This window comes from Neoarius graeffei, chromosome 5 (assembly GCF_027579695.1).
Source record: "Neoarius graeffei isolate fNeoGra1 chromosome 5, fNeoGra1.pri, whole genome shotgun sequence".
Lineage (NCBI taxonomy): Eukaryota > Metazoa > Chordata > Actinopteri > Siluriformes > Ariidae > Neoarius > Neoarius graeffei.
The window spans coordinates 25056081-25075556 of record NC_083573.1 but is presented as its reverse complement, the minus strand read 5'-3'; the positions used below and the strand labels follow the sequence as shown (position 1 = coordinate 25075556).

The 19476-nt window shown below is 39.8% G+C and overlaps 1 protein-coding gene across 1 annotated transcript in view; it reads left to right on the top strand.

Moving 5' to 3' along the window:
- Positions 1-13244, top strand: part of rmc1 (regulator of MON1-CCZ1) — a 75288-nt gene extending 62044 nt beyond the window's left edge. The window contains exons 17-20 of the mRNA XM_060921433.1: positions 10066-10170; positions 11110-11178; positions 11290-11515; positions 11716-13244. Of these exons, the coding sequence (XP_060777416.1) occupies positions 10066-10170; positions 11110-11178; positions 11290-11515; positions 11716-11795 (480 nt within the window). The 3' untranslated portion in view covers positions 11796-13244. The remainder of the gene's footprint in view (positions 1-10065; positions 10171-11109; positions 11179-11289; positions 11516-11715) is intronic.
- Positions 13245-19476: the final 6232 nt, after the last annotated feature.

Sequence of the window (19476 nt, the reverse complement as noted above, 5' to 3'; positions counted from 1 at the left end):
GCAGCCTCCGCAGTGATGCGGTCGCTTTACCGGTCCGTCGTGGTGAAGAAGGAGCTGAGCCAAAAGGCGAAGCTCTCAATTTACCGGTCGATCTACGTTCCGACTCTCACCTATGGTCATGAGCTTTGGGTAATGACAGAAAGAACAAGATCGCGGATACAAGCGGCTGAAATGAGTTTCCTTCGCAGGGTGGCTGGGCGCTCCCTTAGAGATAGGGTGAGAAGCACAGTCACTCGGGAGGAGCTCGGAGTAGAGCCGCTGCTCCTCCACATCGAGAGGAACCAGCTGAGGTGGCTCGGGCATCTTTTTCGGATGCCTCCTGGACGCCTCCCTGGGGAGGTGTTCCAGGCATGTCCCCCCGGGAGGAGGCCCCGGGGAAGACCCAGGACACGCTGGAGGGACTATGTCTCTCGGCTGGCCTGGGAACGCCTCGGTGTTCTTCCCGAGGAGCTGGCCGAGGTGTCTGGGGAAAGGGAAGTTTGGGCTTCCATGCTTAGACTGCTGCCTCCGCGACCCGGTCCCGGATAAGCGGAAGAAGACGAGACGAGACGAGATGACCTAGTACAAAATATCTTTTATATAAATATATCAATGTTGGTGCATGTAAATGAGGAAGTAGTTCCAATGTTTGTAAACAAATGAACTGATAGTATTTAACTTGTGTCAGAAAATCTTTTTGTTCCACTTTCTAAGTATTTTCATAGATCATATTTTGTTAATTATTTGTTGTTTATTAATTTCTAGTTTTGTAGTTTACCAATAAATGTCAACAGGCAATTGACATTGTAACTACATGAAACGGTCAGTTGGTCGGTCAGGATTTTAAATTTGCATCTAAAAATATAAACTGTCTACTGATATTGCAATATGTGGTAGATATTTACAACAAACTGCAGAAAAATCTGCATTATTTCAGGCATGTATTTTTTTTATATGCTAGGAATTTAATTTTGGTCTAATTCTATTTATTGCAGTTGGATTCCAAATACTCTAAGCATTCCATTATGTTATGAATCAGGAAAAAAATATAAATCACAGCATTTAATTTTTTTTAAATGCTTCATCTACAATTTTGCACAAAGATCAATACATAACAGTTGTAAATGTCACTTAATTCAACAGGGTGTTGATAATGGTGTGTCGAAATATATTTTATAATGGGTGTCGGGGGGAGGAAATAAAAAATATATATATATTAGGGCTGTCGAACGATTAAAAAATTTAATTGCGATTAATCGCATTTTTTAAATCTATGTAAATGAATAAGGCTTTTAAAGTGAAATGTTACAATTAAAATGGTGAACACATTTTATGCTAAAAGTACTTGTTAAAAACTGCTGGGACAAGAGAAAATGGTATGGGAGTTTATTCACTCTCATACTAGGCAGTACTGAACATACAAAACACAAAATTGGATTTTGTGATGGATTAGGGAGCTGTAGTCTCAAATATAAAATGTAGTCACATACTACTGTGTCTCAGTTCAGACGTGTGACAAAAGAAAATAAAAATGAGATAAAACTTCAATTGTGTTGGAGTTGTATTCAGTCACAGCCTATAGGACTTCACAGTACTGTGCAAACAAAAATAAATTGCAGTTGGACTTCAATAAAGACATTTAGTGTCATATTACAGTGCTACAGCATACTGAAATCTCACTTTACAAAAGTATTTTAGAACTGCAAAGTGCATACCAAAACCAACTCAATCACACTCTTCTTTTGAAATGAAACTTTTGAAATGAAACTTCCCGTTTAACAGACCTTTCTCCATCACTCACACTTTTATTGAAGCAGCGTGCGACAAGCCTCAACATGAACTATGGGTGACTCGCAGGGCCAAATTAGAATTTGCGTTAACGGCACATTTTTTAAAAATTGCGATAAATTGAGATCGCGTTAATGCGTTATCGCGTTAACTTCAACAGCCCTTGTTTTAGATTTGTTTTTATTAAGGTTTAGTTTTTCAGGTAGTGCACAGCAATAGATGTCCCATAATAATAACTATAGGACATGAGCTGTTTGCGGTTTAGCTTGCTTTGTCAACTGTATTGATAAAAATACTGTTGTTTTAACACCAAAATAATATTTAGCATGAAAGAATTATCATTTGTTTTATCCTAAGTCTTTCTAATATAGAATTCTCCTTTGTTCTTTACAAATATAAACTTTATATTTTTAAAATTGCTTAATTTTAAGTTTTTGCAAATAAAGAGTCAAGTTTATTTTTATAGTGCTTTTAACAATAGACATTGTCACAAAGCAGCTTTACAGAATTTTGGTGACCTTTAAACATGAGCTAATTTTATCCCTAATCCATCCCCAGTGAGCAACCCTGTGGTGATGGTGGCAAGGAAAAACTCCCTCAGACGGCATGAGGAAGAAACCTCAAGAGGAACTAGACTCAAAAGGGAAGCCATCTTCAGTTGGGTGATAACAGACATGATTATAACATTTTGAACAGTTTTAACATGGTCAGTTTCGGTGATGTTATAACTGTTCATTGATGGAAACTTGAGTGCAAAACTGTTCATGAGAGAAAAAGAAAGGGAGAGAGAGAAAACACAGGTTGTTAGGTATGCCCAATGTCACCTGATGAGTAGGAACAGTACACATTTTGTGCTGAGTGCAAGCAGGGACTCTGGCAAAACTAACCATGACGACATAACTAAAAGGGGAGAGCCAGAAGGTAACACAGACATGAGGGCGCCCTGGGATGTAAAGCAGCCAGCCACTACACAGTCAACAAACTTGAGTGAGCAAGTGAGTGGGGGACTGACAGCATCCATACATCCCAGTTTACCAAAACACTATGTCTGAGGACCCTCCAGATCTAGTCCTTTACCTCATAAACACCATTAACAAAAGGCTTGGCTAAACAGATATGTTTTCAGCCTAGACTTAAACGCTGAGACTGTCTGTCTGATTTCCAACCAATACTTGGAAGGCTGTTCCATAACTGTGGGGCTTTGTAAGAAAAGGCTCTGCCCCCTGATGTAGCCTTCACTGTATGAGGTACCAGTAGATAGCCTGCACCTTTTGATCCAAGTAGGCATGGTGGGTCATAAAGGACCAGAAGTTTGCTCAAGTACTGTGGTGCGAGATCATTCAGTGCTTTAAAGGCCAATTGTATTGTATTTTATAAACAATACAAAATTTGATTGGGAGCCAATGCAGTGTGGACATGACAGGGGTGATGTGGTCATATTTTCTAGTTCTAGTAAGGACTCTTGCTGCTGTATTTTGAAATAATTGGACCTTGTTTATGCACTTATTGTAACATCCAGACAGTAAGGCATTACAATAATCCAACCTAGAGGTAACAAAACCATGAACTACTTTTTCTGTATCGTGTAGTGACATTAAATTTCTTATCTTAGCAATATTTCTGAGATGAAAGAAAGCTGTCTGGGTAATGTTATCAATATGAGTTTCAAATGAAAGACTGGGGTCAGTAATCACCCCGAGGTCTTTTACTGCTTCACATGAAGAAAAAGAAAGGCAATCCAGAGTTACTGTGTAATCAGAAAACCTACTTTTAGATGCATGTGGTCCAAGTACTTCTGTCTTGTCAGAGTTAAGCAGAAGGAAGTTAATAAGCATCCAGTGTCTAATGTTCTTTACACATTCCTCAATTCTATTAAGCTGGAGTCTCTCATCTGGTTTTGCAGAAACATACAACAGTCTCATATCAGCATAACAGTGGAAACTAATACCATGCTTATGAATCATATCACCCAGAGGTAGCATATATAAAGGAAAAAAGCAGTGGGCCTAAGACAGAACCTTGTGGAACACCAAACTTTACTTCAGTATGTCTAGAAAAATCACCATTTACATCAACATACTGATAGCGATCAGATAAATAAGAGCTGAGCCAGGAGAGGGCTGTTCCCTTAACTCCCACAACATTCCTGAAGTATAGAAGGACTGCAGTTGTCATGAACAGTTTTGCACTCAAGTTTCCATCAATGAAGAGTTATAACATCAACGAAACAGACTTCTTGTTAAAAATGTTATCACGTTGTCTGTTATCACCCAAATGAAAATGGGTTCCCTTTTAAGTCTGGTTCCTCTCAAGGTTTCTTCCTCATGTTGTCTGAGGGAGTTTTTTCTTGCCACTGTTGCCACAGGCTTGTTCACTGGGGATAGATTAGGGATAAAGTCACTAAAATTTAAAGTCACTAAAATTCTGTAAAGCTGCTTTGCGACAATGTCCGTTGTTAAAAGCGCTATAAAAATAAACTTGACTTGACAATGCTGTTGCATCCACAAATCGCAGTTAAAACTTTACTGTGCAAAAAGGAAGTTAACTGTGTCCAAAAGCGCCGTCAACTTCTTTGGGCTCTGAAGCATCTGGGATGGGCCATCACACAGTGGAAATGTGTATTGTAGTCAGATGAATCAGTATTCCAGCTCATTTTTGTGAGAAATGGATGCCATGTGTTCCGGCCCAAAGACAAAAAGGGCCATCCAGACTGTTACCAGCAACAAGTCCAAAAGCCAGGGTTTGTTATAGTATGGGGTTGTGTCAGTACCCTTGACAAAGGTAACTTACACTTCTGTGATGGCAGCATTTATGAAGAAAATTACATTGAGCTTTTGGAGCAATAAATGCAGCCTTCAGAATGATGTCTTATCCAGGGAAAATTCAAGAAGATAATGCAAAACTATATTCTGTGCACACTATAAAGGCATGGCTACAGAAGAAGAGGGTGTCTGTCCTCAGTAGAGAATGTGTGGTGAATTTTTAAATGAAAAATGACAATGCTGTAAACCCCAAGACCTGTTCGCAGGAAGAGTAGGACAAAATAACACCTGAAACGCTTCATCACTTGGTGCTTTCAGTCCCTAAACATCCTTTCAGTATTGTGAGAAGGAATGGCAACATTACAAAGTGATGAATGCTTTACCATCCCCATTTTTTTTTTTTAAATATAAATGTGGTGCAAAAATCAAAATTGAAGTGTTTATTTTTTGGGGGAAACCCACAATTCATGAGGTAAAACAGCAGATAATGTGCAGTTGTATAGTTTTGAGTGCAATACAGGTAAAAAATTATTTATAAATCGTTTGTTTTTAACTTGAATTTAATTTCAACATACAGTCCCAACTTTTTCTGATTTTAGGTTGTAAAATTGACTTGAGAAGAAGCTGTTTGCCATGGGATTTGATTGCTGCTGACTCTGAAAGAGGAAAAAGTAGCTAAAACATTCTTTAAAAGTTGCTGGAAGTCCCCAGATGACGTCATTGTGCAAATTAGTCATTCTTTGATTGTTTGACCATTTGAATTTCAAATTACAAAGAAGCTTTTTTGAAGATATTTAGAAAATAAAAAAGTTTTATCAGAATAGAAAGTAGCTTGATTTCTTAATAGAAAGAAGTCATCTTTGTGCCATGGAACCACAAACTAAACTTTTACACATGTACAAAATACTGTAACTTCTATCAAGAATGCAGACAAAAAAAATAGTGAAGAGCCATGAAGTAAATATGACTTGGTTAAATTCACTATGATTATTGTAAATATCGACAAGCACAACTCAGTTAAGCCTTCCACACTGCTGGTAGTGAGTCAACTCAGTCAGCAGCTGTGGTATGAGTTGGATAGAGGTCTATTTAGTGCAGGGCAGTCACTAACTAGATTTGTCACTAGGCTGGGTTTGTTTGTTTGTTTGTTTGTTTGTTTGTTTGTTTGTTTGTTTGTTTGTTTGTTTGTTTGTTTATTGCCTGTTTGGGGTGGCGTAGTGGTTAGCACTGTCACCTCACAGCAAGAAGGTTCTGGGTTCGAGCCCAGTGACCGATGGGGGGCCTTTCTGTGTGGAGTTTGCATGTTCTACCCATGTCTATGTGGGTTTCCTCTGGGTGCTCTGGTTTCCCTCACAGTCCAAAGACATGCAGGTTAGGCTAATTGGTGACTCTAAATTGACCATAGGTGTGAGTGGTGGTGTGTCTGTGTGTCAGCCCTGATCTGGTGACTTGTCCAGGGTGTACCCTGCCTCTCACCCATAGTCAGCTGGGATAGGCTCCAGCTTGCCCACAACCCTGCACAGGATAAGTGGCTACGGATGATGGATGGATGGATTTTTTTTGTTTGTTTTTTTTTTAAATCAGTAAAGGGATCTAAAAAGTTATCAAATATAGTGACACAGACTCTAAATTGGCAACACTGATTCTGTGCTACTGTCCTAGCATAAAATGTCGTCTTATTGAATATTTTTATAGTGTGCTACACTGTCTCATTCATTCTCATCTCATTATCTCTAGCCGCTTTATCCTGTTCTACAGGGTCGCAGGCAAGCTGGAGCCTATCCCAGCTGACTACGGGCGAAAGGCGGGGTACATCCTGGACAAGTCGCCAGGTCATCACAGGGCTGACACATAGACACAGACAACCATTCACACTCAGATTCACACCTACAGTCAATTTAGAGTCACCAGTTAACCTAACCTGCATGTCTTTGGACTGTGGGGGAAACCGGAGCACCCGGAGGAAACCCACGCGAACACGGGGAGAACATGCAAACTCCACACAGAAAGGCCCTCGTCGGCCACGGGGCTCGAACCCGGACCTTCTTGCTGTGAGGCAACAGCGCTAACCACTACACCACCGTGCCACCGTGCTACACTGTATCTCATGTAATTTGTTAATTTTGTGAGACACTTTGTGAATGAGGAGATAATGACAAAAGAAACAAACAGATTTCCACACTTATTGTTTTCTGTGATACAGTGAGCGAGTTAGCTTCAAGGCAGCATCTAAAGGTGGGTGACTGTAAATACTGGACCTTTTTTTTAATGTGGAACAGAAAATCAGGGTAAGAAGCTGGTGACTAAGAAGTGATGTGGAACACAGAAAAGGGTGCTAAACTGCACCATTCTTCGTCACTGGAGTGGAACACTCAAGGCTATAAGTGTATTGTATCTTTATATATCTCATACATATGTAGTAATGGACATGTAGAGTATGTTTAAAGTGATTTAATGTACATAATTGGACCTTAAGGACCACGATAAATACCTTTTTAGAGTAATACTTGAAAGTATTATTCCATGTACTTTTCTGGGTAAAAGTTTACTATAATAAACTTTTACAAATAGGCACACTAGTGAATGTGATAAAGGGAAAGTACACTTTAGTACCCTTTTTTTCTGAGAATGAAGTGTTCAAGATGGCTACATACATCAAGTCATTAAAGGTTCAGCTTTGACTAGATGTTTCTATTGACTCTGCAATTATTTATTTATTCCAAATAAACACAATTTTAAATCAGTGATTACTTAATTGTTTTGGTTTTTTTTAAATCAGTGAAGTAAACACGTAATAAACGTTCAGACTTTGTCGTCACACTTGGATACAATATACAGATCAGGAAGCAGTTGTGGTTCAGTAATATTGTATTAAGTTCAGACAGGCAAACAAATCCTGAGGACAATCCAAAATGAAGGTCAATAAACAGGCACAGGGTCAACTGATCTGCAAACGGGATCACACAGGCAGGAGAGAAATTGGATAACCAGGAAACCAAAACAGGAGTCAATAACCAGAAACAACAATGGCAGATAAATGGCTTGGCAAAGTCAAACAAAACTGTACTGAGAAATTGCTTCAACAGCTGTGTTCATAAATAGTTTCAGATGTGCAGTGAAATGAAAAACAGGTGTGTACAATTAGTACGCCAGTGAGCTTGAGCGTGTCAGGTGCTGGGAGTTGGAGTCTGTCTCGGTTATTGTTGTAGGTAGTTTGGCTATTGTTTATATTGTTTGTTGGGTATAGGGAGGGAAAGTAATCTCATTGCCCCCTACTGGATGCATTCCAACATCTATGGCAAAATGAATGGGAATATCTTTTCAAAAAAGTACATTTCGGGTTACGCTTCAAAGTTAAGACAATGGCTTCCATATGTTGTGCATGTCGGGCAGCTCTATCGATCCTGGTGATAATACTTTATTTTTTCCACCGATGTGAATTGTTTTGAATGTTTTTTAATAAGCTGATCAAAGACTACATGGACCCGACGTCGCGTATGTGACGTCACCGCAAGTCTAGCGCCTTTCCAGATCTGTAGCAGGTAGCGGCTGGCGAGTAGCCTACATCAACATGCCGATTTGTATAGCGTGGTTGGCGGAGTATTTCGGTATGGCGGGGTATTTCTGTACCAAAATACACAGATCTTCCCGGTCGTGGGATAGCTAAGCCTACTACTGACATAATATGAGCGACTCTGACTAGACAGTTTGGTTGTAGTCCGTTTCTGACAGGTTAGGCGCAATTTCGATCTTTTAAAAGACAGCGAAATTTCACTTGATACTTTCACAGTTAGTAGATAATCCCAACATGTACAACATATTTTTGGAGGGTGTACAAGTTCCACATCATAACTTCGTGGGATTTTTTTAAAAATCGGGTCTATGGGATTTTCAGTAGTATGGCTCTCGGCTTAGGAACGCTACCTCTAGGATCGCTGTGTTTCACTTTCCCTCCCTATAGACCCCTTTCACATGACGTCACCGTGCCGCGAGATTTTGTTAGGCGCCATATTGGAAGACCAAGTACATGCACTCACAATATAAAACAAAGTACGAGCGAGAGTAAAGTGACACGATGGATGATAATTCTGGTTATGTGAGTACATTACCAGTTGCAGAAAGGGCAGGTATGTGGAGAAACTGGCTGTGATTGATGGGTTTGACCCATATGATAAGACTCGGGGCAAGGGAGAATGGAAACATAAGGAGGACCTGACACCAATTCTGCCATCTGTTTGCTACCCAGACATTGTAAATTATTTGTTGTTTACACCCAGTGCCTACACTCAGTGTTCGAACTATGCCGATGTTTTCGGGGGGTCCCTTTTTTTCCCTTGGGGGTGTGTGTGCTTGCGCTTGTCTCAGAGCGCGGATCTCCAAACACATAAGCCTATCTTACGCACATATCACGCGGACTCCACACACGCATCGCGTCTGAAGTCATAACTCATCAGGGGAAATCGTGTCCGCATTGGCATGTTCAAAAAACAACCTCGTGTCAACAATGATACCACACGCAAGAAAAAAAAAAAGTCAGGCTACTCAACAATCAACCTGGCAGCAGCGAGCAAGCCCCAAACCATCCTAAATTATTATTATTATTAAATTGTAGAAGTCTGGGAGGCTTGCTCCTCATACAGTTATCAACTTGGGGCCAATTTAGCATGTTTTAAATCTGAATTTCTTGCATTTGCTTACCTCAAAGTGTCCGCAGATCAAGCACAGACTTATCCATTATATCCACAGTTTTTTGCCAAGTCTCACACAGGTTTCTTTCAAATCTACTGTTGGGCCAATAAATCATAAATAAAACAGCTCAGATTTGTTTGTTTAAGTCGTTTGCCACTCCACTTTATTCTCGTGGGTTCACTTATTTTCCCCAATCACGAATTTGTTGGTCTTCCAAAATGGCGCAGGGTTTGTTTACTTCCGGTTTCGGGTGACGTCAGTGAAAGGGGTCTATAGGTTGCATCAGCTATTGTGTTCATGGGAAGTGGAGTCTGTGGTGGTCTTTGGTGTGGAAGTAACAGATAACTGTTAAAGCATAATTTTTGCCATGGTATCATATTCTTTTTTTTTTTTTTTTTTTTTGTGATACTAAAGTTGGTATTGAAGTCAAGATTCTGCAGTCATGACAATTCTAACCTGTATTGTAATAAAATGTTATCATACTGCCTTTTGATATTTAACAGTTAATGATCAAAGTAATATAGATAGCAAACTGAACTGTAAAAAAATGTACAGATCGTCTGTTCATTTTCACATCAATTTACACTAGGCTTAAATCCTATTGTATCACATGCTATTGGATGTTGGTATTGGAGCTCTTCCCGCCCCCCCTTCCCCTCTTACCAGTACAAGTAAATTAGGATGTTAACAGAATTGATGCATTTGAATAATGTATTAAAGGTGTGCATAGGAACTGGGTTATCATGAGAGAAAGTTGCTTATTTGTTTTACACTTTGTTTCTGCAGCCATTTACTAATGGTGGAAAATTGTATTGTGTTGACATTCTGTCTTCTGTATCACACACAGCACTACTTTTATGAGCTGGTTATCAAAACTCTGGTCCAGCATAATCTCTTCTACATGCTGCATCAGTTCCTCCAGTATCACGTGCTGAGTGATTCCAAACCACTGGTGAGTTCAGTTCTAAGAAAATTCAGCATGCTTCTAGAAGTTCTATTCATAGCAACTATTCATAAGAGTAAATGAAAGGAAAGCCCAGCAGTGTTTTAATAATGTGTTAGGCCACCACTAGCCAGTAAAACGGCTTCAGTGTGTCTTGAGATAGACTTTACAAGTCTCTGGAACTGTACTGGAGGAACTGAACTTCCAAAGGATATTACACCACCATGATGGTGATGGAGAGGGCTAACATGTCGGTCCAAAATCACATTAGTATATAATTTCTTATAGTACTCTTATTACTAAATCTAGTGTGCTATAAGGCCAATGCTTGACTTTGATCCTACATCTGTGAGTACATGAATGTCCACATGACAAATTTTGTCATCAGAGGGTTTACTTGAGGCTCTGTGCAGACATTAGAACCCTTCAATTTTTTGAGACACTACAAGAGTACCAGTGCACATATGCTGGACTTCCATCGCTACCCGCAACTATGCAGTTTGACTTTAAAACAACATGGAGACAATCAAATGTGCAATAATTTGTGGAGAGAAATCTAGGGAAATAATTTGTGGAGGAAAATGTTGATCTACTGTAAGCATATATGAAACACGTCCTCCAAGCAGACTAGAAAGTAGTATAAATAAGAACTGTGTCCATGGTATCCACAGCTGTCTGTGTGTGTCCCCACAAGGAAGTATAACTTAGGCTTCACACATTGCTAATGGCACTTTTTTTTTTTTTAATTTGTTTGGTAAAGGCTGACTTATTTCTAATAAACCAGTCAATTACTGTTTCATTGAGCAATATATCCTATAAGGCTCTATCATTAAAATTGGCAAATTCTAAATGCATCACTTCTCAGTTTTAAATGGTGCATAATCTGCCTTGTAGTAGTAGTTGGGCATTTAGGTTCTAGCTCACCATTTTTTATTTCCTTTGATTTAGGCCTGCCTGCTGCTGTCATTAGAGAGCACATACCCCCCTGCTCACCAGCTCTCTCTAGATATGCTTAAGGTAAAGACAAAAGTCTGTTTTTGTTCTGTTGTGATTATGTTGAATGCATTAATAAGAGTTTCAGATTAATTGTGAAACTTGTGTGTGTCTGTGTATATGTCTGTAAAACAGAGGCTCTCCACTGCTAACGATGAGATTGTGGAGGTGCTCCTGTCGAAACAGCAAGTACTTGGAGCTCTCCGTTTTGTCCGCAGTGTTGGTGGCCATGACGGTGTCTCAGCACGGAAATTTTTGGATGCTGCACGACAGACTAATGACACAATGCTCTTCTATACAATCTTCCGATTCTTTGAGCAACGAAACTTTAGGTTACGTGGCAATCCTGCTTTTAACCCAGGTAGCTGGGGCTGACTTGCTTTATATTTTTTAAAATTATTAATGAACACACATCAGATACATTTTAATTTATTATTATTATTAATAGTAGTAGCGTCATCGGGCCATTACACGCTTCAACATTTGTGTTGTGGAAGGTGTTTGTGCTGTTTTTTTTGTTTTTGTTTTTTTTAAAGTGAGTGACCTACTGCTCTTTTTCAGGTGAGCACTGTGAGGAGCATGTCAATTACTTCAAAGAAGTATTTGGAGAACAAACACTGATGAAACCTCCAGTTGTCTGAAGAAAAGGATTGAGATTTAGTACGCAAAGTCCTGAACCATTTATAAATTATCCTTCTGACTTAAGCTGAAAAAAGTTTGATACTTCATTACTTCACATTCAAGCTATATTCTGTTCATTCTTATTTAAATGTGACTGTGAAAGAGACCATGCGCATTAGGAATTTCACATGACCATGTCCCTTTGCATCCAGGCTCATACTGTGCATGTTCTGGTTGTCACTGCCCTGATTGTAATTCTGTGGGAATGTCACTGTTTTGATCAACTGTACAGTTTTTATGCTGTTTTTAAACATATAAAATGCTTTTGATTGATGCACTGAAAGGAATAGTGTGCAAAATTATAATGTGGTTAAACATGCAGTTACTGCATTTTGACACAATTTACTAGTTTGGTTTAAAACTACAAAGTTTAATTACTTTGGCAAGATAAGCAAGTATAAAAGCGTTAGATGTGTAGTGGTTTATATATTTTGAGAGGTGAAATTGGACATGTAAGAATGTAACTTTTCCAATCTTCATTACAGTACACAACAAAGCTAAATTCATTTTTACCATTGTTTGGATTGCATAAGCAACATGAGCATGAGCAACATGTAAAGTTAAATGCATCATCTACCAAGTGTCATCCATCATCACACCTCAGTGTGCTCTTACCCTGCACTTGCAGTGGCTCAGTATTGACCCAACAAAGTAGCCAGAAATCAATACAAGTTTCCGATAAAAGGTGGAGACTTCAAAAGTGGAAGCAACGTTTGGCAATGCAAAGTGGGCAGTGTAAATGATGTGACAAAGTTAAACTTTATGCAAATTAGTTATACGGCAACTATCAACCATACTGTGAAACATTATGGCCAAATTTATATGGACAGCTGACCATCACACTCATATGTGCCCATTCAAAAACCATGGGTATTTAACATGAAGTTAGTCTCCGCTTTGTTGTTATAACAGCCTCCACTCACCTGGGGAGGCTTTTCACTATATTTTGGAATGTGGCTGTGAAGATTTTTGCCCATTCAGTCACAAGAGCATTAATAAGGCTGGGCACTGATGAAGTGCACTAAGAAGGCCTGGTGCGTGGTCAACATCCAATTCATCCCAAAGACTCAGGCAGCTCAAGTTCTTTCACATTAGCCTTTGCAAACTAGGTCTTTATGGACCTTGCATTGTGCACTGTCATGTTGAAACAGGCTTGGGCCCTTGAGTCCCAGTGAAGGGAAATATTAATGCTACAGCATCCAAAGCCATTCGAGACAATTGTCTGTTTTGAGGCAACAGGGGAAGGCTCACATACGAGTGTGATGGTCAGGTGTCCACATATCTTCTGCCATAGAGTGTAAATTGTTGAAAAAAAATAACTTCTTAGTATTGAAGTAATTAATTCAAATGTTCAACTAATGTACAGAGAATAAATGTGCAGAGTTACAATAAACATCTATAATAAATAAGATTTGCATGTATTGAATAGATACACATGTACAATGAGATTAAAAGCAACTCCAATCACAGTGCAAACAGCATAAAGTAATCTATAATAACCTATAATGTATATATGCACAATAGAAGAAAAATGTCAGGTGCAGGGGCCATCACAGTAATATTGTACTGTAAGGTTCATGGGTTTGATGGCCCATGAAAAGAAGCTGTTCTTGTGTCTGGTTGTTTTCTAGCATCTACTGGATGGAAGATCAGTAGTGTCTGGGATATGAGGTGTCACCAATGATTTTCACTGCTATTTACTGTTTAGAGAGCAGTACATGTCCCAAAGGGAGGACAGGTCTGTGCTGATGATTCTCTTGTAGCCTGATATTTGGAATCTGGACATTTCAGGAGCTTGACAAAGAAGAGGTCATTTGAATAAAAGAAGAGTAGTAGTGGGGAGAGCACACACACCCTGTGGGGCATCAGTGTTGAGCATGCATATACTGGACATGAATTTCCCAAGGGTCACATGCTGCTTCCTGTCTGTCAGGAAGTTGGTAATCCACTGGAAGTGAGGCTGTGATGTCCTTCTGGTGGGCCAGCACTAAAACCTCAAAGCTGAGTCTCTGGTGGTTGTCAGATGAAGAATAAAGACCCATCTCTTATTCAGACACTTGAATTTCCACTATTCTATTTATTATTTATAAACAATGCTTGTCTTTTGTGTTTGGTTTTATGTTGCACTGACCTCTAGGGGTTTAGCTCAGTGGTATTCTTAGTCCCTGACCCAGTAAAATAGCATGAGGATGTGTGATGGAGATGACGGAGCAGTTTTGTCCTTCTCTCTCTATAAGGGTATCTGCTAAATGTTGTAAATGTAAAAAGCACCACATACTTTAAAAAAAAAAAAGTTCTATGATTTTTGCTAACTGGAAAAATGATGGAACATTTGAATCAGGACGGCACCAATCCCAGTTCTACTGATCTGTTGATGATCTAGGTAATGATGGCACTGTGGATGGCTGCCTAGGTTGTATACTCTTTAGTGCTTTGTTTATTCTGCGTGGCTTTGCAAACCCACAAGTGCCCAGCTCATGACTCCTAAAGATCACATAAATGTATGTAGGACAACAAGATTTAAGTGCACCATTTTAGTCCAAATAACTCTATAACATTTCCCCACACTCCTCCATCCTCGTACAGACCCACAATAAACCACTACTATCCAACCCAACACATGCAGAGGAGCCATCCAGCCTGGAATTGAACACCCCATCCTTCATGTGGTGAAACCAATGAAGTGGGTCTCTGAACAAAGGGTGAAAGGGTACTCAAATATGTAGCAAAGGAGAGTGGGACCTGCCCATTTGATGACATTCACTGCTTTTTGAAGGTACTGTACTTGCACTCATAAAATACCAGGACGAAATGCCCCAAGCCCACTGTCTGAATACACGTGTCTGAAATGCAAATGGGAAACTAGGCACTGCATCACTAATTAAATTTAGGGAATGAAGCCGAGGGAGACAGAAACATTCACAAAAGCCTGTTGCTCAGTAGGCTGGTGAGGTCAGAATAAATGGGTACAAACAAAAATATCCCACCAGCCTCAGGAACTAGCTCACCACCTTTTTGGTCTTGTCTTGTGGGCATGTTGCAATGATACCAGTCTTCTCAGTTTGAGGGGACACCTGCCAAATGGATGCCAAATATACCATACCACCACCCATCCAATCACACAATTTGCTTGGTTTGCTGTGAGTTCGGTTTGTCTTAAGGACTTGAACTCCCTTCACAGCCTCCAGGTGCTGCTGCCAATTATGCAGATTATGTCATATACAGTGGTGCTTGGAAGTTTGTGAACCCTTTAGAATTTTCTGTATTTCTGCATAAATATGACCTAAAACATTATCAGATTTTCACACAAGTCCTAAAAGTAGATAAAGAGACCCCAGTTAAATGAGACAAAAATATTATATTTGGTCATTTATTTATTGAGGAAAATAATCCAATATTACATATCTGTGAGTGGCAGAAGTACGTGAACCTTTGCTTTCAGTATCTGGTGTGGCCTCTATTGTGCAGCAATGACTGCAACTAAATATTTCCGGTAACTGTTGATCAGTTCTGCACACTGGCTTGGAGGAATTTTAGCCCATTCCTCCGTACAGAACAGCTTCAACTCTGGGATGTTGGTGGGTTTCCTCACATGAACTGCTGGCTTCAGGTCCTTCCACAACATTTCGATTGGATTAAGGTCAGGACTTTGACTTAGCCATTCCAAAACATTTACTTTATTCTTCTTTAACAATTCTTTGGTAGAACGGCTTGTGTGCTTAGGGTCGTTGTCTTGCTGCTTGACCCACCTTCTCTTGAGATTCAGTTTACAGACATATGTCCTGACATTTTCCTTTAGAATTCGCTGGTATAATTCAGAATTCATTGTTCCATCAATGATGGCAAGCCGTCCTGGCCCAGATGCAGCAAAACAGGCCCGAACCATGATACTACCACCACCATGTTTCACAGATGGGATAAGGTTCTTATGCTGGAATGCAGTGTTTTCCTTTCTCCAAACATAACGCTTCTCATTTAAACCAAAAAGTTCTATTTTGGTCTCATCCATCCACAAAATATTTTTCCAGTAGCCTTCTGGCTTGTCCGCATGATCTTTAGCAAACTGCAGACGAGCAGCAATGTTCTTTTTGGAGAGCAGTGGCAACCCTGCCTTGCAACCCTGCCATGCACACCATTGTTGTTCAGTGTTCTTCTGATGGTGGACTCATGAACATTAACATTAGCCAATGTGAGCGAAGCCTTCAGTTGCTTAGAACAGTGGGTCTCAAACTGTGGTACGCGTACCACCGGTACGCTAGCGCTCTCTGGTGGTACGCGGGGGAAAGTCATATTTTCGCATTAACATTTTCAGCTAAAAAAAAAAAACCCTGAAACATACAGTGCATAATAAATACAACGTTTCAAAAGAAATGTGTAGCTACGTGTGAGAATGTGAAAAATTATGTCTGGCTTTTACATTTTTGTGGCAATGCAAGGATTCTTTTTTTTTCCTTTTTTTGTGCTGAGATGTTTGATGTTTCACATATCTTCTGCTGAGAAAAAAAGACTTGATGTTTGTGTTATTTGTGGGCCAGATTAGGAGCATAATTTTGTAGAGGTCGAATATGTACTGTATGGCTCTGTGCCATTTTCATTCAGTTGCAATTTGAGTGTGTATTGCGCTGTGTATGTAGGAGTATGTGAGAATTGTTGGACAGAGTTGTAAATGTCTGATTCGGTGTTAACAGCTATCAATAAATAACCATAATAAGGAATAAACATCTCTCCTGTGTGGCTGAAGCTAATAGGGAAGGCCTATGCTGCTATATTATAATGTTGGTCATCATGGTGGTACTCAGAGAGCTCAATATTTTCTCAGGAGTATAAAAAGTTTGAGAACCACTGGCTTAGAAGTTACCCTGGGGTCCTTTTTGACCTCACCGACTATTACACGCCTTGCTCTTGGAGTGATCTTTGTTGGTCGACCACTCCTGGGGAGGGTAACAATGGTCTTGAATTTCCTCCATTTGTACACAATCTGTCTGACTGTGGATTGGTGGAGTCCAAACTCTTTTTAGAGATGGTTTTGTAACCTTGTCCAGCCTGATGAGCATCAACAATGCTTTTTCTGAGGTCCTCAGAAATCTTGTTTGTTCATGCCATGATACACTTCTACAAACGTGTTGTGAAGATCAGACTTCGATAGATCCCTGTTCTTTAAATAAAACAGGGTGCCCACTCACACCTGATCATCATCCCATTGATTGAAAACATCTGACTCTAATTTCACCTTCAAACTAACTGCTAATCCTAGAGGTTCACATACTTTTGCCACTCACAGATATGTAATATTGGATCATTTTCCTCAATAAATACCAAATATAATATTTTTGTCTCATTTGTTTAACTGGGTTCTCTTTATCTACTTTTAGGACTTGTGTGAAAATCTGATGATGTTTTAGGTCATATTTATGCAGAAATATAAAAAATTCTAAAGGGTTCACAAACTTTCAAGTACCACTGTAAGTAGTGGTATGTGCTATTGGTCCATGAGACTTTTAAATGTAGATGGTGCTTTCAAAAAACCCGAACAGAAGAGTAACAAATCAGTGTAAACTGACCCGGGTGGAGAAAGCAACGTGTCCTTGGAGTTTCACAATGAGAGCAGTTTATAACATTTATATCTGGAATTTATATATTTCTGTATAACTACTTTGTGATAATCTCCAACGTTAAAAGCTCTATACAAATTTAGTTTAATGGAACCTGCCAATAGCCTTTTATCAAATCTAAGGGTGCATATAAACAAGTCATGTAAATATGACTCACTGGATAAGCATCAAATATTGAAACAGCATTCATGTTGTCAATGTTGATGCAGAAAGAGATCATCTGGGTTCTCTTTATCTACTTTTAGGACTTGTGTGAAAATCTGATGATGTTTTAGGTCATATTTATGCAGAAATATAAAAAATTCTAAAGGGTTCACAAACTTCCTGGGCATTAGCATAATGGGGCTGTTCCATTCACTGTGTGGCTCCTCACATGAGGGGGGGAGGGGGGGTCTCACAACTCAGTTTTCTCTGCCACCACCTGGGACATCATCCTACTACTGTTTTAGGAGATTAAGGTAGTAAATATTTTATTCAAACTAGTCCAAGGAATTTTGCCCTATTTTCACAAATTTGGTGTTCAGCAGATTGTGATCTAAAACATTGACATCTGTAAATAGTATGGTGCTTGAAAGGTTTCTTCACCTCTTGCCCTCAGCCTCCAGAGAGCGATTACACCATCTCGAGATCAGTCCCCCCATGTCACCCAGAGCTCTGGGGGTGAGTCGCGAAGAAAGACAGGAACCCCATAAGTTCACAATCTTTATTCACAAGTCCCCAATGAGGCAAGAGAATACAGGGGATTTTATATGTGTGTGTGTGTGTGTGTGTGTTATCTGTGTGGATAAAGTGACATCACTGCAGAAGGTGTGTGTGTGTGTGTGTGTGTATATGACATCATTGCATGCTTCAGAGACTGTAGTGAAACCTTGAGCAGGTCACATCTTAATTACATCACTGTTCTGATGGAATGTTCAGATGTATGTGTGTGAGTGAAACCTTGGCGATGATATACAATAATAAGATGTTCTTATGATGTGATAGCAATGTGCAGACAGATATAAAAGGCCATTCCTTAGGTCAGAGATAGCAAAGGGCAAGGTGTTCTGATTAGAATGTTCAAAAAGATATCAATATTACATCTCGAGCAATGTGTCTAGCTGAGACAGAAGGTCACAGAAGATTTCTAGCTGAAATAGTAAAATATAATAGAGTAGAATAAATCCTTACAATTATTTATCCTTACAAAGGAATAAATCCTTACAATAATCCCCTCTTTGATACTAGTATCACACCCCGGTATTCTGATCATATATGTGATTACATCGAGAATTAGGATTAGATGTATGCTTGAGTTAATCCTTGCTCTTCTTGACGTGTATTGGTGCTCAGAGGGCGGGCATGCCCTATCAGCCCTCATCCCACCTCACCGGAGCTTAGAGAAACTCGAAACCTCTTAATTGTTAAGATACATGCTACTTCCTTAATTTGTTCTAAGACAGTGAGGGAAAATGAAATTAGAGGGCATATCGACCTGCAGAGTAGTGAGAACAGAGTCCTGTAAGAATACAGAGCTTCAGAGCATAGAGGCAAAGGTGGACGTGTAATAATAGTAGAAAACGGCATCAGATGACAGACATAACTTTCATTTGTGTGTGCTCATGCAGTCCAGTTAGCGAATTGCCAAAAGATGTTATCTCGAGGTCCAGCTCGAGCGGGTAACCCTGCTCCGAGCAGCAGTAGAGTGGTCACAAAGCTCGTGATGAGGACTTCATGGTTGTAGTGAGGATGATTGGTCCCAGACAGGGCGCGAGATCCCCTCTTTGTTCACAACGTCTTGCAGGGAGTAATCTGAGGATTCTCAGTCGGCCAGGGCTGCACAAATGTCACGTCAAATCAGTGTAGAGCTCAGAGATGGAGAGAGAGAGAACAGAGACTGGATAGGGACACAGAGAAAACGTTAGTAGCAAACTTGTCATTGTAACACAGCTTTGTTATGGAGCCTTCTTCAATCGCGTGGCATGGACCCACTGTGGAAAAAGATCAGTTAAAACAAAAAGTACGAGTAATGGCGACTATTTCTGCAGGC